The 23,435-nt window shown below is 59.6% G+C and overlaps 1 protein-coding gene across 3 annotated transcripts in view; it reads left to right on the forward strand.

The window, feature by feature from the left end:
• Positions 1 to 15,474, forward strand: part of LMX1B (LIM homeobox transcription factor 1 beta) — a 77,749-nt gene extending 62,275 nt beyond the window's left edge. The window contains exons 3-9 of one of the 3 annotated variants that reach the window (XR_009447714.1): positions 7,980 to 8,212; positions 8,778 to 8,959; positions 9,133 to 9,210; positions 9,350 to 9,416; positions 11,165 to 11,329; positions 11,606 to 14,054; positions 14,096 to 15,474. Coding sequence is in view for 2 of the 3 variants with exons in the window: in XM_059658053.1 (XP_059514036.1) it covers positions 7,980 to 8,212; positions 8,778 to 8,959; positions 9,133 to 9,210; positions 9,350 to 9,416; positions 11,165 to 11,329; positions 11,606 to 11,763 (883 nt within the window). In the remaining variant the exon portion in view is untranslated. Of the gene's footprint in view, positions 1 to 7,979; positions 8,213 to 8,777; positions 8,960 to 9,132; positions 9,211 to 9,349; positions 9,417 to 11,164; positions 11,330 to 11,605 lie in introns of all 3 variants that reach the window. The other 2 variants (XM_059658053.1, XM_059658055.1) reach the window with 2 other exon arrangements.
• The last annotated feature ends 7,961 nt before the right edge of the window (positions 15,475 to 23,435 follow it).

Raw genomic sequence — 23,435 nt, forward strand, 5'->3', positions numbered from 1 at the left:
CCTGGCTGGGGGCTCCCGACAGCGCCCCGGCCCGGATCAAAGGGCCGAGGAGCCGGCGGCCCGCACAGCTGGGTCTGGCCCCGCAGGAAGCGCCGGGCAGCCCTCGCGGCAGGGCCGGGCTGTCGCGGCGAGGCTGCCAGAGGCCCTGCGAGGCCCGCGGCCGCCGGTCCGAGGGCCGGGCCCCGCCGCGCATTCCAGCCGCGTGATTGACGCGCGCACCCGGCCCCGCCTGCGGCTCCCGCCGCCGCCCGCCTGGCCCGCCGCCGCAGCCGCCGCATCAAAGCAGATGTTTGCAGCTGGTTTGAGTTGGATCCCCATCAACAGGCCCCTTTTTGTCTCAAAATAAAAAACAGCTACGCCCGGAATGATAAGGACGCGACAGGCACGTGGGGGAGATGTCAGCGAGTGGGGAGGGAGGAGGCCAGGCCGCTCCCTCCGCCGGCTCCTCCCCCTCCCGCCCCCCCCCCCCGCCCCCATCGGGTTCCCCCAAGTGACAGGCAAACTCTAGCAGCAGCAGCTGGGCCCCCAAGAGTGTCCAGGGTCCTGTCCCCTCAGCGCCTGTGAACTCCAGCTCATCCCTCACCAGGCGTCATCACAGTCCCGGAGCAGTAGTGTCCTGAGCCAGGGCGTTGGGCACTGGCTGTGGAGGGGCCTGCTCCGAGGCCTGGCACAGAGGGTGAGGCATGATCGTGAGACCTGGAGGGCGGGGGCCGAGGTCCCTAGTTTCCAGACAGCTCGTGGGTGGCAGAGCTGGGATTCAGACCCCTGGACAGTCCTCCTGCCTCCAGAAGCAGGTTCTTAACGGTGTGCCACGCCCCTTTACCCAAGAAGTGCCCAGCTCTCCTGCCGGGACCAGGCGCCTTTCCATGCCTCCCAGATCGCCGAGTGGACCCCAGGGGGCCAGCTCTGGTCTGACTCTGCTCCCCAGGCATCTTGGGGGCTTGGCTCACAGCCAGCCTCCACGGGTGTTTGCTGGGTGAATGCGAGAAGGTGTCGCCAGTGGGGCCCTGGCCGGTGTGGCTCAGTTAGTTGAACATCCTCCCGTGCATCTAAAGGTCGCAGGTTCGATTCCCAGTCAGGGCACATGCTTGAGTTTCAGGCTTGATCCCCGGCAGGGGGTGTGCGGAAGGCAGCTGCTCTCACATCGGTGTTTTTCTGTCTCTCGCTTCCTCTCTCTCTAAAAGTCAGTTACAAATCTTAAAAGAAGAAGAAGAAGGTTAGCCAGTGAGGACAGAGGGGCTGGGGTTCCAGGCGCCAAGCCTGGTGGACCCCATGGAGGGAGTGATTCCAGGGACTGTGGGGCGTGAGCCTGGAGAGGCCCTCAGGTAACCCAGGCCAGAATCTGCCAGTTCCCCAGTGTGGCCCGGGGAGGGTCTGACGGAAGTCCCCACCTCAAAGGGGCAGACAGACTGACAGACAGGGAGAGCACAGACCCAAGGAGCAACGTGACCAGCGGCTGCAGACTGAAATTAGAGACGAGAAAGGGAAGGTTCCAGAGCTTGTACCAGGCCACATGGTGAGAGACTGAGGAGGGGAGGGAGCACACACCTGCCAGATGCCCCCCTGTGTGCCAGGCCCTGGGCCGGGCTGTCTCACATAGGTTAAAACTCACCAGGTCCTCAACCACCAGCTGAGGGAGGATCAGCCCCATTTTACAGAAGAGAAAACTGAGGCTCAGAGAAGGGATGTGAATGAGCCAAGACCACACAGCTGGTGTTGGAGCTGTGAGCAAGCACACGTCTGAGGATGGAGGGGCAGACAAAGAGCCCTTGGGTGAGCAGGGGAAGGAAGGGACACGGGACAGAGGGTCTGATGGGCCCACCTTGAGTCACATGTCCAGGCCTGGCCCATTCTGCAGTGGTCAGGGAGGTCATTTAATAGCACATGGCACCCGGGGCTTTCCTGTGTGATCGGGGTGAGGGGCTATTGGGGTTTGCTGCAGGACTCCCAGCCCAGCAGGAGCCGTGTATACAACTTCCTTGATAAGAAAGTTGGGACGCTGGGCTCCAGGTTGTATAGCTGCGAAGGGGCCGGGACAGGGGAGGGCGGGTTCATTTCTCTTGTCACCTGGTATCGTTCTCAGACGCCCCAAAGCAGAGTATCCAATATCCTCTGGTCCAATATCCCATATCTCTGGCTGCCCATGCCATTTCCCACAAGACTGTTCACTCATTCAACAGGCACTCAGGGACCGCCTCCTCAGTGCCAGAGCCCAGGGCCGTGCGGGTGAACTGCACCCAGTTCCTAATGTCTAGGTCAGTGGGGCTTCAGACACACAAATTTCAGGGTCTGTGGGCATCAGGGAAGGCTTCCCAGAGGTGGTGACACTTACATTGGGTCTTAAAGGATGAAAAAGGGTTTAAACAAGAAGCAAAGGAAAGGGAGGAAGAAGACAGGCCTTGGAGGCAGGTGGGGTTTTGAGTGTTAAGGAGGCAGGCAGGAACCTGCGGTGTTCAAGGAGCAAGGAGGAGCATGGGAGCCGTAGCAGAGGATCGGGGGCCAGGGGCGACAGGTGGGGTGGGGCCATGAGTGCCATAAGTGGGTGTTTGGACTTATCCTGAAATGGTTGCATGCTCTTAGACTGAGTCCCCGGCAAGGGGCTACATAAATTGTGCAGTTCGGTGACAGGGGATGGGAAGGGCAGTGCAGTGAGGAGGAGGTAGAGCAAGGACGGTGGGCGGGGTGCTGGAGGTCCCGGAGAGATGATGCCAGGGACCATGAGCCCCACTTGTTTAACCTATCGCATGTGCCCAGCCATTATTTCCATTGGACAGATGGAGACACTGAGGCTCCGAGAGAAGGAGCTTGTGTGAGGTTCAGCACCAGGTTTCCAGGCCTGATACATGCTGTATGGACTCCAAGATGCGGGTGTGCAGACCCCTGAGGAGAGGTGGGAGTCCTCCCAGGGCATTAGGAACCCAGTTTTATCAGGTGAAAGAATCAGCCATCCTGTGCGCATCTCTGCAGTCGTCAGTGGCTGAAGAGAAATTAGTGGATCAGATTTGTAATCCATGTGCAAATGCTCCAGAAAACATTGGTTTTGGAGTTTTGCTTATTAGCTCGAGGACTTTAATAAATTGAGCATTAAATAAATAAACCAACAAAAACTCAGAGGAGCTAGAGATAGGTTATAGCCTGGGACTCTTTAAGGGAAGTGGCATCTCCGGAAAGGGAATTTTTGCTCCACAATCGCAGATGATATTGGGGGGGGGGGGGCTGCTTGTGAGGGGAACATGTTCAATTTGGCTTAAGAAAAGTCCGCTCAGCCGCATCTACTGGGCACCGGGCTTGTGCTGAGTAATGAGAGCTCGGGATGAATCGGGCCCCTGTCCCACGACATTCAGAGCCTTGAGGGCAGACAGACGTGGGTGTGATACTCAGATCACAGGGCAAGGTGGTGACAAGCAGAGAAACACTTGGATGCATGGAGCAGGGAGGGGGTATACAGTGATGCTGCCATGTGACCTTGAATGAGTCACCTGCCCTCTGCACCTTGATGTGCTCATCTGTAAAATGGGAGGGAAGCAGTCTTCCTTTGAGGGCGCTGGGTTTACTGCGGTGATGCAGGAGATGATAACTGAGCTTTAGCAGTGCTCAGACATGTTAATGAGACAGACAGAGAATCCAGCTCAGGCCACACAGAAGCAAGAAGGCCCAATCTAGAACCCAGGTGGTCACTAGAGGGAGGGAGGTGGGGTTGGGACAGGTGTCAGGGATGCTTCTCTCCAGAATCTCAGAGACTCCAATGAGGGGGCTGGACAAAGGCATGTTGGGCCCAGGTGGGACAAGAGGGCAGACACCAGCTCTTGGAGCGTATCCTTGGTTCTGTGCCGGCCCTCCCAGCAACGCCATAGGTAGATGCCATCATTCCCATTTCACAGATGAAGAAGTTGAGGCTCAGAGATGTTCAATGTCTTGACCAAAGTTATGGAGCCAGGATGGAACCCCAGGCTGCCTGCTCCAGCCCCACTCCTCCCAGAGCCCCTCCCAGGTGGCTCTGCCGCCCCAGGGGCCCCCACCAGACCAGGTTGGGGCGGGGGGACTGCCTCTCCCTGCTGCACAGGCTGAACAGGACTGTCTTGGTTGGTTCAGCAAACATTCATTGCTCACCTTTTTGTATTCAGGGCCTGGTGCTCAGAGGTGACCCAGGGCAGGTGGACCTGGAAATATTCAGAGTCCCTAGTATCTGTGCTACAATTGGGGGGCGGGGGGGTGGGGGTATGAGGGTAGGGAACTCAGAGAGACACATCTGTCTAAGACTGGAGAGGAGACACCCAGGCCAAGTCCTTTCAGATCAGCAGGTGTTTGGGGGCAGACGGGAAGCACAGGGCATGGTGACCCAGCAGTAGGGAAGGGGGAGGAAAGGCTTGGCCGTTTACATGGAAAATGGGGAGGAGGACTGTGTGGGTGACCAGCGAGGCCGTGTGCCTGTGATGTGGTCACAAAGCTGCCCTCCAGATTCGGTGTCTGGAAGGGGGCGCCAGGGGGGAAGCGGGATGAGGGACACTGAGAGGGCCGGCAGCGGGCGGGGAAGCCAGGCAGCTCCTCCTGGGCCAGAGCTTCTGAGCCTCCCGGTACCCAGCATGCCCTGACCCCAGGGCCCCCCATCCCTTCCTCCCAGCCCCAGTGTGGGCAGCAGGGACACGCCCGTCTGGAATCCCTAACACAATTTTGAGGAGCAGGGACTATTGTCCCCATCTTACAAATGAGGAAACAGAGACTGACTTGCCCAAGGTCACAGAGTCACAGAACCTGGGAGTGGTTGAGTGGGGATTGAGGTCAGGGCCTTGCACGCCAGGCTCCAGAGCCCCTGGGGGCGGAGGTAGAGCAGCGGGAGGCCCTCCTTGCTGACTCACGCTGCCCCTCTGGTCCGCATCTGAAACATCCCTGGAGAGGCTTCTGGCCTCACACAGCCTGCGCAGCCCCTGACCACTCCGTCTGCGCTCGCCGCTTTGTGCTGACAGCTTACTGCATCTTCACACGGAGAAGCAGGCAGTGTTGTCGAGCCCATTATACAGGTAAGTAAACTGAGGCTCAGAGCGAGGACATCACTTGCCCGGTCACTAGCCAGCAGTGGTGGAACCAGGCATGGAGCCCGGGTCCATCCGATGCCAGTGCCACCCCTCCTGTGGCTGGGTCTGCTTCTCCGCGCCGCTGCCACCAACCCCTCCACGGTGGGAGGGACTGAGGGAAGGAGTGGGGGCTCACGCAGAGGAGGGGACCCCGCTGGTGCCCCAGCCCCTCCCACGCAGCTCTCACCCCTGCACGATAGACAAAGGCACCCCGTAATTGGGAGCGAGTATTTCATGTGTCCCCCCTGATGTTTTATTGGGAGGAGAGATGCTCAGAGACCTAACGGATGGCACATTCGGTTTATAAAGTGCGCGCCGTTTGTTTTATTTGCCGAGTTTTTGCAATCTAGATAACAGATGACGCCCCGAGTGGCTGGCGCTGCCGCAGTAATGGCGGCACTGAGCCTTTGGAGAAGTATTAATAATAGATTGTGTTGATGAGTTTGGAGAAAGTAGCAATCGACCCCCTGCTGCCAAGGCATTAGCAGGGCTGCTCTGAATGCGCCTGCAGGGTGGCAGTGCCCGGTGGCAGTGCCTGCAAATGCGGGTCACCGCCCGCCCGCAGCCCCTCTCCCCGCCTAAGCAGGCCTCCTGGGGAGCCCCGAGGTGCTGACCGCCGCCTGAGCCCTGGCCCTGCCGTGCTGGCACGGAGGTGGCCGCTGCCTGTCCACTCGTGGGCCACAGAGGCGGCTGCAGACCTTCCTGGGGCCCCTGGGACACCAGGTCGAGTGTGGGGACCGGACAGAGGGACAGTGAGGGGGCAGGACAGACTTGTCCTCCGCGTCAGAGCAGCGAGTCTGCAAACCTGGCTCCTTCGCCCCCTCGCCGGCCCCTCAGCAGAGCTGGGCGGGGCCTCTGCCTGAGGCTGCCATGGACAGCTGGGTAGGTTGTACCCTGAACAAAGCTCTCCAGCCGAAAGGGCCAAAGCAGAGCCCACAGCCAGGCCAGGTTCTTCCTGCAGAGCCCCCCACCGTGTGGGCTGGGGGCCATCTGCCTGGAGCCTCAGCCCACCCCACACCTTCACTCACCGGCGTCACGAACCCTCAGGGCCTCCCTGAGGTCCCGGTGGAGTGAGGTCCTGCCCGAGGAACCGGCGCAGAGCTGACGGGCAGTGCGGTCCCTCCCACGTGACCCTCGTTCGCCAAGTTACATGCCCAGTGTCACTGGATTCTGACAACAGCCCTTTGAGGGATGCTCTGTGACTCCCTGTTTTATGGGAGAGGGGACTGAGGCCAGAGAAGCTCAGGTGAGCATTGCGGCCACCTTCCCAAGACGGGGCCAGCAAAGAAGGCTTCTCAGAGGAAGTGGCATTGGAGTTGGGCATCGCAGGATGAATAGGAGCCTGCAGGGTAGGATGGAGGGGGTGGCAGGGTTGCTGGGGATGCCCCCAATTTGAGTGCCCGGGCCGGTGCCGGGGGCAGCAGGCAGATGGGGCCAGGCCCTGTCCCCTGCATCTCAGCAGCTCGCTGTGGGCGGCGCTGACGGCAGCCCCGGGGAGGGAGGCAGGCCAGGCCTCGCGTTTATGGCTGTTCCAGAACCGATTAGTAGAGAATTGCAGCTGTAATCTGCGCCTGCGATGGCGGGCCATAAAGAGGGATGGGATGTGCACAGCGCTCCCAAGGTGGCGCCCACAGACGTGGCCCGGGGACACGGGGAATGAAAAATGGTTTTAATTCCCTCCCAGCAGCAATAATTTGATTCTTCATAAATTTTTCCATCAAAGTGTTGTTGGGGCTGAGTTCCCACAGAGCAGAGCACGTGATAGGGATGGGCGGCCAGAGGAGCGGTCAGTAGGTGCGGGCAGAGGAGGGGCCATGCTGCTCAGACCCTTCTGCACACGCGGGGCCGGGGCCGGAGCCCCCAGCGGGCTGTGCATCCCGGGAGGGGAGAGGGATCCGCGTTGTCCTGGGGGGACCTGAATAGATCCAGGCTCAGAGTCGGCTCCATCGTTTACTATCATGTGACTCTGAGCAAGTGACTCCAGCGCTGAGCACCTCAATTTCCTAATCTCTAAAATGGGATTAGTATTCCGCCCTGTCTCAGAGGGGTGCTGCGAGGATCAAATGTGTTTCTGCAGGCAGAGTGCTTAGAGCAGCAGCTGGCCTGCTGTGCGTGCTCAGTAAATACATCACTTCATGGTAGCAATGCTTAAGCTGAACAGAGGGATAAGTGGGTGTTAGCTAAGCCCAGGGCCAGAGAAAGAAAGAAGGGCAGTGTTGGGGTGCTCTGGAGAGGCACAGCCTGGGGGAGCAGGGGTGGGGGGAAAAGAGGCAGGAGCGTGAAGGGCCGTGAGTGCCAGACTCAGGAACCTGATGTTCTCCCAAGGGCACTGGGGAGCCATGGAAGAGTCTAGAGCAGGGAAGCAGCATGACCGGTGAGTGTTTTAGGCAGATCTTTCTGGCTCTCATCCTGGAAGGTAAAGGGTTGGAGGGGCCAGGAGCCCAGGGAGGGGACTGGAACAGTCACTCAGAAAGGAGAGGAGGGGCCCATGCTGGGGGTAGGTTGGCCAGGGTGGGAACTGCTTGGATGTGAGGGTGGTGGAGGGGCAGGGAGGAGGCAGAGCAGATCCTGGGGTGAGGGTGGATGGACCTGTGGGTTGCCTGCCCTTCCCCTCAGGCTGGGGCCAACCTGGGAAAGGTTAAGGCTAACCTTGTACTCTGCCCTCTAGTGGCCACTGTGTCTCTGAGTGGAAAGGGCCCTGAGCTGACATACGGGAGAGGGCACCTCTGGGCAGGATGCCCAGTGCCCACCCTGAGGTCACGGACCCTCCCCATGTGGCTCTGTGCCCAGGGAGGGCTCCTCCCACTTGGGCTGGAGGGTCAGGGTGGTGGGAGAGGCTCTCCATAGGCAGTGGCCTCTGGGAGGGACCCCGAGCCCAGCGGACGTGCCCCCTCTGTGCACCCGCAGGCTCTTCGCGGCCAAGTGCAGCGGCTGCATGGAGAAGATCGCCCCCACCGAGTTTGTGATGCGGGCGCTGGAGTGCGTGTACCACCTGGGCTGCTTCTGCTGCTGCGTCTGTGAGCGGCAGCTCCGCAAGGGCGACGAGTTCGTGCTCAAGGAGGGCCAGCTGCTGTGCAAGGGCGACTACGAGAAGGAGAAGGACCTGCTCAGCTCTGTGAGCCCCGATGAGTCTGACTCCGGTGAGCCCGGCTGGAGCTGGGGGGGGGGGGGGTGGAGGGGGGCTGGGCAGGGCGCTGGGGGAGGGCTGGCATCTCTGAGACCCACGACTCTGGGGCACGGAGTGGCAGCTGGACATGGTATTGCGGTGTGTCTCTGGGTGAATACACATGCCCTGCATGCGTGTGCGTGCGTGCCTGGTCGTGCTGCCTGTGCGCATGCGCCTGTGTGTGTGGCGATGTCTGTGAGCTGCATTGCTCGAGCCTTGGTGGGCCCACGTGCCAGTCTGTATGTGTGAGTGCGCGTGTGTGTGTGTCTGTCTGCCCGTCATGATCACGAATACTCCTGTGTGAGAACATCTGGAGCACGGTCCTTGCCTGTCAATTCTTAGTCCCTGGAAGCTTCCAGAAGGCTCTCTGGGCCCTGGGGCCTGGCTGGCGCCGGGCTGGCAGAACTGGTTTTCTCCAAGGTTGGCCCCTGGCCTGGGGTCTCCAGGTGCCAGAGGCCATGGCAGGTGTTGGCGGGAGGCAGAGGCTGAGGCGCTTGGATCCCATCGGGCGGCTGACAGGCTGGGTTGTGTCCCCGCAGTGAAGAGTGAGGACGAGGATGGGGACATGAAGCCTGCCAAGGGGCAGGGCGGCCAGAGTAAGGGCAGCGGGGACGACGGGAAGGACCCCCGGAGGCCCAAGCGACCCCGCACCATCCTCACCACGCAGCAGCGAAGAGCCTTCAAGGCCTCCTTCGAGGTCTCCTCCAAGCCCTGCCGGAAGGTGAGGGGCGGGGAGTGGGGTGGGGGAGTGACCACACCGGCTGCCTTTCCAGACACCACCCTGTCCACGCCGGCTGGGGACGGGGATGTCCCTCCACCTCCCGCTCATCTGTCCACCCCCAGCCCACCACCTCCCCGGGCCTCACCTGCCTCCCTCTCTCCCTCTCCTGGCAGGTCCGCGAGACGCTGGCAGCAGAGACAGGCCTCAGCGTGCGCGTGGTCCAGGTCTGGTTTCAGAACCAAAGAGCCAAGGTGAGAGGCCACCGGCCCCTGCCCCCGCTGGGCAGAGTGGAGGGGGCTGCGGGCAGGAGACAGAGGGCCTGGTGTATGGGGGAACTAATGGGGGAGGTGGGGGAGGGGCGGGGACTGGCACGAACTGTGTCTCCCGCAGATGAAGAAGTTGGCACGGCGGCACCAGCAGCAGCAGGAGCAGCAGAACTCCCAGCGGCTGGGCCAAGGTGAGCTGGGGCCGGGGCAGGGACCAGGGGGCCTGGCTCCGTCACTCACACCAAGACGCCCAAGGAACCTCCCCCAAGGCCGTCAGCTCAGGGGACAGCTGCCTTGGAACCAGCTGAGCCCAGTGAAGCAGAGAGGTGGCAGTGACCACAGGATGCAGGAGGGGTGGCAGCGACCACAGGATGCAGGAGAGGTGGCAGCGACCACAGGACGCAGGAGGGGTGGCAGCGACCACAGGACGCAGGAGGGGTGGCAGCGACCACAGGACGCAGGAGGGGTGGCAGCGACCACAGGACGCAGGAGAGGTGGCAGCGACCACAGGACGCAGGAGGGGTGGCAGCGACCACAGGACGCAGGAGGGGTGGCAGCGACCGCAGGACGCAGGGGGGTGGCAGCGACCACAGGATGCAGGAGGGGTGGCAGCGACCACAGGTTGCAGGAGAGGTGGTAGCGACCACAGGACGCAGGAGGGGTGGCAGGTGGGCAGCCGGAGGGGGGGCAGACGTCCTGATGTTAAAACCGCAGTCCTCTGCTCCCTGTCACCGTGTGCCAGACACCGAACTCGTCACGTGACACGCTCCATCCCAGTTCTCACAGGTCCCCGTGAGGAAGGGCGTTGCCGTGTCCTATTTCACAGATGAGGCTGGGCTCAGTGAGACAGGGCCCGTTGGGCAATAAGGGACAGAGCCGGCCTCGCCTCCACCGGGCTCCTAAGCTGGTGCGCACCCAGACCTCAGGCCCCGCTGCCCACAGCGGAGTCTCCAGAGAAAGTGCACGGTGTGGAGGAGTCCGGCTGGGCTCGTGCTGGACGGGGAGGGGCTCGTTAAAGGGGCAGGAGGCAGCCCCTCCAACACTGGGCTTTGCCAAAATGCCAGGCTGGCCTCCCAGGCCTCAGGGGGACACAGAACCTTCAGGCCTTGAAGGGAGGCACGGGGACTCTCTGGGGGGCTGAAGTGGGTGGGGGCCCCGAGCTGCCTGCTCTGGAGTGAGGCAGGGGCTCCAGGCAGATGCCGGGCCCTTCGCTCAGGACTTCGGGGGCCAGTGTCCCAGGCTGACCCAGGGCTTCCAGGCCATGGCCTCGGGGCCCAGCTCTTCCCCGCTGCTCCCTCTGCCCCTCTCCCCGGACAGTGGATTCCGGAGGCCGCAACCACTGCCTCGTCTCCCAGGCAGTGCAGGAGGTGTGCCCCTGGGGTTCCCAGCGGGCCCCCAGACTCAGCTGCCCCCTCTCGAGCCTGTCAAACCCGTGTTGGTTCTTTAAGTCACAGGGGGGTGGGGCCCCTTCGTCCAGGAAGCCTTTTCTGGGCCCCCTTGGCCGGGGTTCCTGCCCCACCTGGATGCTCCCAGATGCAGGCACTCACTGCACCCACGCGCTGACTCATCACCGCCTGCCTAGGTGTCTCCCAGAGGCGTGAGCTCCTGGAGTGCAGGGCCTTTGGAAGGGGGGTGGGGGGGCGCCTCTGGCTTCTGAGAAGCTGGCTCTGGAAGAGGAGCTGGAGTGTGTGTCTGGGGAGGGGGGTGGGGCTCGGAGAACTGGGCTCCGTGTCCTGTGGGCCCAGGAAGGCCACAGGCCACCTCAGCTGCAGGGTGTGGGGTGTCCCCGGGGAGGCCTGGAGAAGGTCGGAGGGACGCCGTGGGTGGCCAGGGGTAGGTAGGAGGTCTGTGGGGACCCTGGGGGTGCACCTGTGGGGGCTCCTGGGGCTACAGAACAGGGCGGGCAGGGCCTGGTGGTGACGGCGTGCTCTGCCCCCAGAGGTCCTGTCGAGCCGCATGGAGGGCATGATGGCCTCCTACACGCCGCTGGCCCCGCCCCAGCAGCAGATCGTGGCCATGGAGCAGAGCCCCTATGGCAGCAGCGACCCCTTCCAGCAGGGCCTCACGCCACCCCAAATGCCAGGTGACCACATGAACCCCTATGGTAAGCTGCCCCACCCCCTCCCGCCCCAGCACCACCCCTGCCCCCTGCCTGGCCTGGCGGCCTGGGAGCCACCCCCACCCCAGGGCCCGCAGCCCCTGCGCCTCCCCCTGACAGGAAGGGGGCCCTGGAGACCCTGCCTGCGGCCCAGCCCCTCTGCTCAGGAGCTGCTGGCAGGTCACCCTGCCGCCCCCTCACCTCCAGCCACAGCCTGTAGGCCGACAGGGTCCCCAGGAGCCTCAGCCCTCACCCCCCTCCTGACGCCCCTCTGCCCCCCAGGGAACGACTCCATCTTCCACGACATCGACAGCGATACCTCCTTAACCAGCCTCAGCGACTGCTTCCTCGGCTCCTCCGACGTGGGTTCCCTGCAAGCCCGCGTGGGGAACCCCATCGACCGGCTCTACTCCATGCAGAGTTCCTACTTCGCCTCCTGAGAGCCAGCTGGCCGCACAGACACTGGGGCTCGGGTCCTGGGGTGGGACCGCGGACCACAGCGGCCAGCCCCACCCTCCTGGCCCCGCCACCCGCACAGACTCTACCGACAGCCATATGGTGCCCTCCCCTCGGCCAGCCGGGCCTGGCTGAAGTGCCCGCTGGGCACAGCCGGACAGGCAGTTGAGCACAGCCTGCGCAGGGCTGTGTCCTGCCCACACAGACCGTGTCACCCCCAGGGACCCAGAGCTCTCGGACAGCCACTCGCCTCCTCGCCCCACCTCGGCCTCCATTGCCTCCTCTGTCCCCATCTTTTTGGGGAAGCTTAAATTCTCTCTATTTTTTTAAACATCCTCTCCGTGTCCCAACAAGCTCCATGGCCCAGGCTTAGGCCAAGGCAGGGCCCCGTGCAGGCCAGGATGATGCGCGCGAGGCCTGTTACCCGTGAAAAACTACCGTACCCTGTGCGGGCGCCCGCCCCCCCCCCCCCACCACCACCTCTGAGGGCAGGCCTGGGGCCGAGGGTCACCCCTCCCAGCCAGAGCGGGGGCAGAGGTGGGGAGGAGCCAGCCAGGTGCCAGGCCCACCGTGGCTCTGCCCTGGGGGGAGTCACTGGGGAGGGAAGACGGAGCCAGGCAGACCTGAGGGCCAGAGACACACGTGCAGATGCGCACACACTAACGGCACACGTGCGGATATGCACGGAGACGTAGAGACACTGAAGGAGACAGCGGCTTCTGCGGGGCAGCCCTGCCGGGTCAGGAAGGGGAGAGAGGCCAGGCTGGGAGGGAGCCCCTCCTCGTATTGTGAAAGGAGAGGAAGCGGGGAGTGGGGGGGAGGAGGGGAGAGGATGGGGACCTCCTCAGCCCAGAAGGAGGCTGGTCTCCTGAGCAGACAGGCGGCCGCCAGCCAGCTCCAAGGGCAGAGACAGAGCTCAGAACCAGGCAGATCTGGGCAAAATGGCAGAACCTCCAGGCGGGAAGGACCTCACAAGTGACAGGAGCCCAGCCAGCTGCCCTTTTCTGCTGATCTTACCTCCGCCTTTTTCAGCCCCGAGTCCTTGCTTCTCCAAGCCAGGCTTTTCCAGTTTCCTCCGCTCGTCCTCTTAAAACTGTACCCACAGCTGGGCTCCAGCTTTCCTTCGAAAGGCGTGGGGTACAGAGAGCCCGGTCTTCCCACGGACATCGCCAGCCAAAGTGCGCAGGCCCTTCACCTCCCCAGTGTTCGGTGCCCTGCCTTGGTTAATGTGGCCCGAGATCCAGTGAATGGTTTAGGCCGCATAACCTTGGAAACTCGCCCTGCCCTTCTGTAAGTGAATCCAGGGACCATCACACACAGGACAGCTCAGCCCCCTCTCTCTTCTGTGTGTGTGGGGGGGGAGGATTTGGACCCTCAGGGCCTCTCCCTGTTTGGCGTTGGCCCATTAACCAGCCCTTCTTGGGTGATGCATTCCTTCTGCACCTCCAGCCCTGTTTGCGAGCTGCTGGAAGCCAAATACACTATGTCAGCCCCCACCCTCCGTGCACGCAACTCTGACTCCGCCAAAGGGGAAGTGAGGTCAGGCTGGTGGTCCCTACGCTCAGTGACCCCTGGACGTCCCCGTGTCCTCAGCCAGGTGCTCACAGCCCTGCCCTTAATTCTGACTCAGAGCCCTAGGCTGCCACCCAGAGGTCTGCTTGTCCGGCCTTCGAGCGAATGGGACGATGGTTGACTGTCTTTGGGCTCCTCTTCCTGGCCCTCTCGGGGATCCTCACCGTTCCCCAAGCTGCTCTGCAGTTTTGCTCCTCTGTCCGCAGGGGAAACCTCAGCCTTTCCGAGACCTGGGCCCATCTCCCACCCCTGCTGGCTCCTGTGTGCAAACCTCACCCGGCTCTCTCCAGGGCAGCTGGCCGAGGGGGACCAGGCGCCCCCCCCCCCTCGTGTGCTAAGCAGCCAGCCTGGCCCTTCTGGGCTCATGCTCCACACAGAACTTCCCTGGGGGCCTCAGTTGATGGCCGCGGTCCATCTGCAGCCTCAGCCTTCCTCTCTTACCTCCTGGTCCCGGCAGCCATGCCGGTTTCTGGAGAGATGCTGCCCTTTCTCCTTCTGCATCCACACAGTCTGACCATGGCGGGGGGCGCTTGGGCAGGGCCAGGCGTGGAGGCCCCTGGGACACCTGCCCTTCTCTCCCAGGCTCTAAGTTGGAAGGAACCTCAGGAATGGGTCATCTTGTCCAGCCCCTCCCCCTGGGAGAGGGGAGGGGACCCACCAGCCCCCTGACAGCCAGTGAGTGACAGCCAGAGCTGAGCCCAGGGTCAGACTCGGGTGCTCACTCTGCCCAGCCCTGGGCCAGAGGTGGGGACACAGATGAGCACGATGTAGGGCCCACCTGCATGGAGATGTAGGGGTCTCTCCTGAAGAGGCATGCACACTCTGTCCCAGACCTTGTTGGGGACCCATTTCTCAGATGAGGAACCTGAGGCCCACAGAAGGGAGGCAAGTGCTCAGGGTCACCCAGCAGAAGGACACCGTGCCGGCAGGCTCGCTGGGGCCTGGGCAGGCCGAGGGGAGCAGGCTCTTCCCGCTGCGTGGGTGGAAGTGCAGCCTTGATGTGGGGGGCAGTGAGTAGTCAGGACCCCCGTCCCCTCCAGGGTGAGGGACCGTCATCACTGTGGGGGTGGGGTGGGGAGGGGGAAGCCCGAGGGAAGAGAGAAGTAAGAGTCTGGTCTCTGGAGGAAGAGGCAGGAAGTGAGTGGCGGGCAGGCGGAAGACTGCTGGGGAAGTTGAGACTCGGAGAGAAGAAGGAATCTATCAGGTGACATAGCGAGTGAGGGCAGAGGAGGGACAATGAGGTGGGCTAGTGCCACCAGCCAGAGCCTCGTCTGCCTTCTCCATGGACAGAGGGACCCAGTGGTTCCCAGGGTCAGACCCGGGGTCCCGCAGAGCCTGTAAGAGAAGGGGTTGGTGCAAGTGGGTTAGGCATCCCGGAAGGCTTCCTGGAGGAGGTGGAGGTGGGGGCTGCAGATCAGCAGGATCAGGCCCCCAGCATGGGGCCGGGGCAGCCTCTTCTCCTTTAGGGGCTCATCTGCCTTGCCCACTCACCTGGAGCTGGCGGCCCTCACTTCACACACACAGAACCTTGGAGGAGGGAGAGCTGGCCGAGCCCTGCCTGGCCCCACCTGAGCTCTGGGCACTACCTGGGGTGAGGATCTCACCTCCCGCCTGGGAGAACCCACAGCTCTGGGGCTCACTGTGCCCTGTGGGGAAGGGGCCTACGCTCACGCACGCACATGGACACGCACACTCACACCCGGACGCACATGGAGGCTCACAGGCCCACACTCCCGGGCACACACAGCCTGGGGGCTGGGGAGCAGGAGGACCGACCCTCCAGCCTGTGGCCCTTGGGAGGGGCCATTTCCAATGAGCCTCTTTGCTGGTGCCCCCCACCCCACTGGGGTTCCCCCAGGAGCCCAGCCTAGCTGGGTGTGGGAACCGGGCCACTGGCCATTCCTCTGTTTTCCTTGTACAGACTCTCACTGCCCACCCACCATCCCCAGACACATTTTATTTAATAACTTGTCATTGTTAAATTATTTATTAGCGTTTACCACATCACCAGCCCCACCCTGCCCTCCACTCTCACCTTCCGCTCTCCCCACAAAAGCAGAAAATGGAAACAACAACAAAAATGAGACATCAGTATATTTGTAAATAAACCAACCTGTACACGCCTGTGGTGACTCTCCTTGGGGGAGGGGGGAGCTGTGCTGGGCTGAGACAATAGCAGATTTCGTGATGGCTGCCAGGGACAGCAGGTCAAGGAGGAGGGCTTGGGGTCCCTAGTCTTGCCCAACCCATTCTCTTGTCTTGTTTCATAATCCTCATCTCTCCATCCTTGTCCTATCCCAGTCTTGAACCATCTCCATCCTTAAACACATCCATCTCATTCCCCAACACTCATTCATTCATTCATTCATTCATCCAACCAATAGGAAGAGCCCCTTCAGTGCCAGCTGTCAGGCTAAGAACCAGGGATTGCTGGTCCCTGATTCCAGGAAGGAGTGTTATATGAGCTCAGTTGCGGTACAGTAAGGCCTTGTTACAGGGTTCCGGACCTCATCTGGAGGGGTGGAACATCATGGAGGGCTTCCTGGAAGAAGCTACATGTCAAGCTGAGATCCAAAGTTATCCAGCATGGCAGGACTGGATGAGAAGGAGAAATGTCTGGGAGTGCTCAGACTTGTACAAAACCTCACAGGCAGGCAAACTCAAGTGAGTTTCCTACACCCCAAGAATAGCTAAGTTTGGGGGTCGGAGGAGAAGTAATGAGGCTGGAGGCAAGGCTAGACTCTCCGATTAGGTCAGGTGGACTGGAGGGGGGCAGGGGGGTCAATTGAGTCACCTTTCTTACCTAGGTGAGAGGTGACACGGCTTTGACTAGGGCAGCAGCAGTGGGGAGGGAGAAGGGGGGCAGATTCCCAAGATGTGGGTGCGCCAGGGAGGCCAAAGCAACATCTAGGAACCCCATCCTGGAGCCCTCTGGTCTGGGGTGTGCGGAGCTTTGGGCCTCTGGAGGCATCCAAGGGGACATGTCCCGGAGCAGGGCTGGGCCCCCAAGGGACGAGAGGCTGCGCACCCAGGTGTTCACCAACCAGGTGGGTGAGCTCGCCCGAGGAATGCGACACAGGAGAGTGAAGAAGCAGAGGCCAGGCCCTGAGTACCATGAGGACTTGGGGCTGGGTCAGGGGAGATGCGGCAGGGGTGGGGAATGGGTGGAGATGCAGAGCCTCTCAAAGTGTGTTCCTTCCAGTCCCCAGGCTCCTCGTGTGTGTGTGTGTGTGTGTGTGTGTGTGTGTGTGTGTGTGTGTGTGTATGGAGACAGCTCTGTGGGTCAGTCAGCCCAGTATACTGTGCATGGAGCTGGGTGTCTGTAGGTATCGGTGCACTGTGCACAGCTGGGTCTACCCGCAAGGCGAGATCTGCATATGGAGGTGTCAGTGCTGGTGAGGATGTCTGTCTGTCCACACATGGGTCTGTCATTGTACATCTGTTTGTGCATCCTGGAGGCTTCTGGGCCTCATGTCCCCAGACCTGATGTCCTAAGATTCTCTCCCTGCCCTCACCCCCTAATGCTCCTCTCCAGCTTCCCTTCCTCTGCCCGTGGGCACCAGCGCCCCCTGGAGGCACATGCTGCCCTGCACCCTTTTCTGCAGCCTCTGGGCGATTCACAGCCACATGGCTTCTGGGCATCTAGACATGTTGAGGCCCTCGCGTGCATTGCCTCTGTGCACCCCACAACGCCCCGCGAGGCCGGCATTAAGTGTCAGGTTTCAGGAGGGAAACCCGAGGCTCAGAAAGAGGCGGCAACCGGGTCAATATGACAAAGCTGACAAGGGCCACTGGAACCAGAGTTCAAGATCAGGTTTGGCTGCGAATGCAGGGCCTTGCCACCACCCCCTGCCTCCCTAAGCCCAACTCTGGCCCTGCCATCTTGTCCTCCAAGGTCAGGCCCAGGGACCTGGGAGCAGGAAACTCTCTCCTGTCTTCAAAGTGGCTTCACTGAGGCCCAGAGAAGTTAAGTCACTCGACCCGAGACTGCACAGCACAGAGACAGGACTAAACTGGATCTTCATGTCCAAGCCCCAGGCCCAGGCTTGTGAAAGTGGCCTCCAAGCCTCCCGCCCCCTCTCCCCAGCCCCTCAGTAGCGGGCTGCCACTCTCTTGCCTATAGCAACCACTTAAAATCCTGTCACTAAAAAATGTGGTGGTGGGGGGATTAGAAGGGAGGGGCCGTGCTAATCCTTCGCTCTCTGCCTCCTGCCGGCCTCTCCCCCAGCCTAGAAAGTGAAGTCATGGGAAGGGGAGGAAATGCAGGCTGAGTCTCAGGAGACAGAGGGCGTGGGCTGCCTCAAGCAGAACAGACACTAGCCAAACTCCAGCCATCGCTAGTCACAGACTGCCCTGGGCTCAGTGGTGCAGCGGCCTGCTGTCCAATGGCCGGCCTGCTGGACAGTTGGACAGGCGGAGAGGCGAGGCCAGGAGCCCGCCGGGGTCGCTCATGGCCTCTGTAAGCGGGGAGACTGGCCGCGCCCCACGCGCTGTGCTGAGCCTTACACATCTTGTTTCACTTTCTCCTCACAGCGTGGGGCGGGGACAATTGTAATGTCCACTTGACGGATGAATGCCCTGCTCTCCCCAGTTCCCCCAGGAGCCCCCATCCTGCAGCCAGCGCTGCGCTGCCTCGATGCCCCCTTAGGCCTCCGAGTCCCAGACCCTGTGCCAGGCAGACCTGGACTCTGGGCAGTGACAGACAGACAGGGGCACTCTGTTATGGCTTTGACTTCAGAGCAAGCCCTGGGGCTTGACTGGAAAATGGAGACAGCCCAAGCCTGCCATCACACACACACACACACACACACACACACACACACACACACCCCTCTACCCAGCCCCGACTGCTCATCCTCTTGATCTTCATCCCGTTCGTGGCAGACCCTCCCAGCCCCAGGCCTGCCTGGACAGCGCATAAGAATAAGTGACAAGAGAGGCATAAAGGACTCAGAGTAGGTGGGTGACAGGGTTTGTCAACTGTGCCTGGGAAATCAAGGAAAGCTTCCTGGAGGAAGGAACAGCCAGAACAAGTGCTCACAGGTGAGACCTGCAGGGCACCAGTGCGGCAGGGCACACCCAGGTTGCATTGAGGATCCAAGAGCCAGAGATGGCAGGAGGTGACATCCTGGTGCGTGCCAGGGGTCAGTCAGGCCCTTGGCGGTGGGAGGACGCCTGGCACATCCTCCTATTTAGCTGGGAATAACGTCACCACAATAAGATTTTGAATACTACAGATGAGTATATGTAATGTACTTATTTGTGTCCTAAAGAATAATAATAATTTTTAAAACTCCTGTGCACACTCCTTAGATAAAGAGAATGCACATTCTCCATTCTCTGGAGCCCTGCTGTCCCAGGAGCATCTATTTCTTCACTTGGAAACTCTGGCCCAAATCAGAAAGGAGTGATGTACAGAAAGTTCTTAGCACAGAACCTGCGGGAATGTGCCCCGTGGCGGGCAGCCCGGCCTGCATCTCCCGCCTGCGGCAGAACCCCCAGGCGTCTTTCTAGGGCAGCACCCCACTTTCACGCCTCCCCTCCCTTATCAAAGCGTGGAGGACTTTGCTACTAAATCCCCAGGACAGACCAGGAGCTACTTTGAATTTCCCTACTAAACCTGCAGTTACCAGAGTCCGACCACGAGGTGGCGATCGAGAGTCAGGCAGGTGAACGCCCAAGTGGCGGCTGGGCTCGGAGCTGCTGGGTGTACCGCGGAGCCTTCGATTATGGCCAGGTACTGTGTGGGCGCTTTATGGGGACGATAACCCTGAGAAGGAGGTGTGAGCATCTCGTTTTACAGGACAGGAAAGTGGGCTCAGAGTTCGTAAGTAACCGGAGGCCACACAGCTAGGAAATGACAGAGCCGGGCAGTAACAGACAGACCGGAGGAGGAAAAATAGGGAGGTGGGAGGGGGAGGGGCGGGAGAAATAGCAGTCTCTGCTGAGCACTTGTTTCAGCCACTCCTGGCCTGTTTAGCTCATCCCACTGGCTTCTCTCACTGACCTGGGAGACTCCCCCCATTTTGTTGATATGGAAACTGAGGCTTAGAGAAGCTAAAAGCCTTGGGAGGCGGCTTATCCTCAGGACCGCAGGGTGAGTAGAGAAAACTGAGTGCCCCCAGCCCTGCCCAGCCCGGCCCCTTCTCCTCCAGCCCTCCTCAAGGAAGGACAGACAGCTGGCTCAGGTCCTGCCCAGGCACATGAGGGGGCCCCCTCGCCTGATCCAGGTCCACTTCAGAGTGTGCTGGCCCCTGTGGATGCTTCCAGAACAGGAGATGCGGGTCACAGCAGGGAGCCCCTGACCAGGGTCAGTGTTTCATTCTGATCATTGCAGTCACGGGGACCTACTCATGGGGGCAACTGCTCTGGTGGGGCCTGGGGCTCTGGCGTTTGGGGGTTCCCCACCACACCCAGCTTCGGGGAAGGTAGTGAGTGTTGTCAAGCTCGAATCCTAGCTCTGCCACTCGCTGGCCGTGGCCTTGGACAAGTCTCTGCTTCTTTATACCAGTGGTTCTCAACCGTGGCTGCACATTAGGATCACCTGGGAATCTTTTTAAAATCCTGATTTCTGGGCCTCAGAATTTCAAGGCTGGGAACCACTGCTTTATACGCTGAAGGGCGAGCACAGGGCCATCATGAGGATCACATGAGTAAGAGCCAGGCACAGGTTCATCGACCCCAGGCACTCAAACATTACCCACAGGTGCCCTCACTTCTGCCCACCCCGGAGGCTAGCCCTCAGCCCAGCACACTGAACCACGGGGGCCCGAGAGCCCTTAGCCATGGCATCAGCGAGCCTCCCCCACTCCTCTCGGCCAAGAAAGTTTCCAGAAGCTATGTTCCCTGTGACACCAGCCTTCCAGTCCCGGGATCTTTGGGGCTCCCATGCCCTCAGGGCCATGCCAGAGGAGGCACTGAGGCAGGGGCAGTGGGAGCTTGTCCCTCCCAGGCAGCTGACCTGAGTCCACGGGCGCAGGCCTCCTGGCCAGAGCACAGCATTCCCGGTGAGTGGTAAAACCCAGAAGGTGGGTCACCTTGGATCCCAAGTTACAGGGATGCTGGCCGCTATATTCCTTACCACAGGGGGGAGCCTTAGAGACCGCAGCCAAAGCACAGAGAGAGGTAAGGAGAAAGGCACAGAAAGAGGCCGCCGGAGCTTTCATTCAGTTTATGGGGGCATTAAAAGGCTAACAGACAAATGACTAATAGAGTATTTTATTGCTTAAGCTAGTCTGAGTCTCTGTCACCTGCCACCAGAGCCCTGACGAAAACCCACGCCATCTGACAGGGTTATTGGGTGAATGAGATAATATTTCCACGTTTCTGGCATAAAAATCAGTACTAAAAAAAAAAGGAGCTAGGATGATTCTCAACAGAGCACAGTAATGACCTCCGCATCCCTCCCGCCCCCGGTTTGCAACATTGCCCCTTTGTTTATAGCAATGTGGTTTGTGAAACTCTACCTCACAGGCACAGACTTTGAGCTGGTATTTAAAAGGAGACATTGTTTGGGGCATTTTTTTCCCTGCAGATTCCATTCAACTGGATATTGTCAGAGATTCCTGAGGACGAATGAAAATAATGATCGTCGCCGTAAAACACACAATGAGCACACACACTGGCCCTGCAAGGGCAGTTCCTGCCATCTGAGCTCTGGTGGCCAGGAGCACCCGCCTGGTGTGGGGCCGGCCCCCTCTGGTCCCCATGCCCCTCCGGTCCCCCCACAGCTGGAACTGGGAGGCTGTGCCACGGGCCCAGGCAGTGGGGTACTCCATAAGCAACAGACTTCAGTTGAAAAAGTGAATTACTGGTGCTGAGTTACTAACAAGCAAATAATCAGGTTATACCCCTCACAAAAATGTCCACAGACCGGGCGATTGTGACAAGGGCAGAACATGGGAGTCACGCTCTGCAGAGCATAGGGAAGCTGAAACTCTGGGAGAAGGCAACGCAGGGCGATTGTTCTTTCTGCTTCTGAAATGCCCTGCCCGACACTGAGTAAGAATGACAATGACCAGGCCAGTGCTAACAGCTGTTGTGTGTGTGCTGAGTACTCATCACAGGCCAGCGCCTTCAGGCGCGACCTCATTTCATTCTCACTCAAAGTAGCATTCTCCCCATTCTACAGACGGAGACACTGAGGCTCTGAGGCCTGAAGGAGCTTGTTCAAGGTCATAGAGCTAGCGAGGGAGGTCCTGAGAGCAGGTTACCAGTGTAAACGGGGCAGACGGAGAAAAGCCCCAATGTTTTTGCAATTCTGCCCTTCTGAGGGCTGGGGCGGTCTTCACCAGACCAGGCTCCACGCCCAGGAATGGAGGAGGAGGCCTCTTCCCAGGAGAGGACTTAGCAGGGCTGAGCTGCGTGGCCCGTCCTAAGCTGCTCCCCAGGCCCTGGCCAGCACGTTGGCTCAGACATGCCAGGACAAGAGAAGCAGGGAGGAAGGGAGACTGCAGGCCAGAAAGCCACCCTCCCTCTCGGGCCAGCCCAGCCCTAGCACATCTGTGCCTCTCGCATCGGTGCCTTGTGCTGACGGGATCGCTAGAGCTCAGAGTGGTCAGCCTCATACTAAGTTCACACGGCCAGTGGGGAAGGTGGGGGGAGGAGAGTGGGTTCATTTTCAAGATTAAAGCTCCATTCCCCACCCCAAGAGTCCCGGGAGGAATTTTGTAGGTTTGGAGCCTAGAACGTGGATGACTATCAGGCTGGTGAGGAGAAGAAGCAGGAAGAAGCGGGGGCCATCCAGGGGGAGTCCAGATGTAGGAACCGGTGCAGGAGCTGGGACCCCGGGATCCCTTTCCAAATCACTGGGGAAGCTGCCCGGGCCAGAGGACTCTCCTACCACTGAGCAGAAAGAACAGTAAGTCAAACTCCTGTGACTTTCTCCCCTCTGCATTTTGGCTAATTCCTGATCCCCTATGTCAGTGGTTCTCCACCTTCCTAATGCCGCGACCCTTTAAGACAGTTCCTCATGTTGTGGTGACCCCCAACCATAAAATTATTTTCGTTGCTACTTCATAACTGTAATTTTGCGACTGTTATGAATTGTCATGTAAATATCTGATATGCAGGATGTATTTTCATTGTTACAAATTGAACATAATTAAAGCATAGTGATTAATCACAAAAACAATATGTAATTATATATGTGTTTTCCGATGGTCTTAGGCGACCCCTGTGAAAGGGTCGTCTGACCCCCAAAAGGGGTCGCAACCCACAGGTTGAGAACCGCTGCCCTATGTCATTCCATGTGGGTTGTTATTGAGCTTTATGCAATGATATCATACCGTGCATAGTCCTCTGCTAGTTCGTTTTTTTATTCATGTTTTATTTTTGCCCACATTCACCCACCTTGTTGCACGTAGCCATCATTTATTGATCTATAACACTCCATCTATTTATTAATTCTCCTTTAGAGGCATTGGGCTTTTCCAGTTTTTCACTAGAATGAGCAAGGCTGCAGTGAGTGTCCACCTGCTTTTATGGTGTGCTGTTTCTTTGGTCTTACTTTCAAAATCCTTCCCTATCCTCTTCTATTTTCTTCTTAAATTTTAAAGTTTTGACTTTCACATTTAAATTTCAGATTCCTGCCCTAGCCAGTTTGGCTCACTAGATAGAGCATCAGCCTGCAGACCAAAGGGTCCCAGGTTCAATCCCGGTCAAGGGCATATACCTTGGTTGCAGGCTCCTCCCCAGCCCAGGCCCTGGTCAGGGCTCGTATAGGAGGCAGCCAATCAATGTGTTTCTCTCACATCAATGTTTCTCTCTGTCTTTCCCTCCCTCTTCCACTCTCCCTAAAAATCAATGAAAAAATATCCGTGGGTGAGGATTAGCTAAAAAATAAAAATAAAAAATAAATTTCAGCCTGGCCAGCATGGCTCAGTGGTTGAGCGTCAACCTATGAACCAGGAGGACACGGTTTGATTCCCAGTCAGGGAACATGCCTGGGTTGTGGGCTCAATCCCCAGTAGGGGGCGTGCAGGAGGCAGCCGATCAGTGATTCTCTCTCATCATTGATGTTTCTATCTCTCTCTCCCTCTCCCTTCCTCTCTAAAATCAATAAAAAAATATATTTTTTAAAAAT

This window comes from Myotis daubentonii, chromosome 11, assembly GCF_963259705.1.
Source record: "Myotis daubentonii chromosome 11, mMyoDau2.1, whole genome shotgun sequence".
NCBI classification, from domain to species: Eukaryota; Metazoa; Chordata; class Mammalia; order Chiroptera; family Vespertilionidae; genus Myotis; species Myotis daubentonii.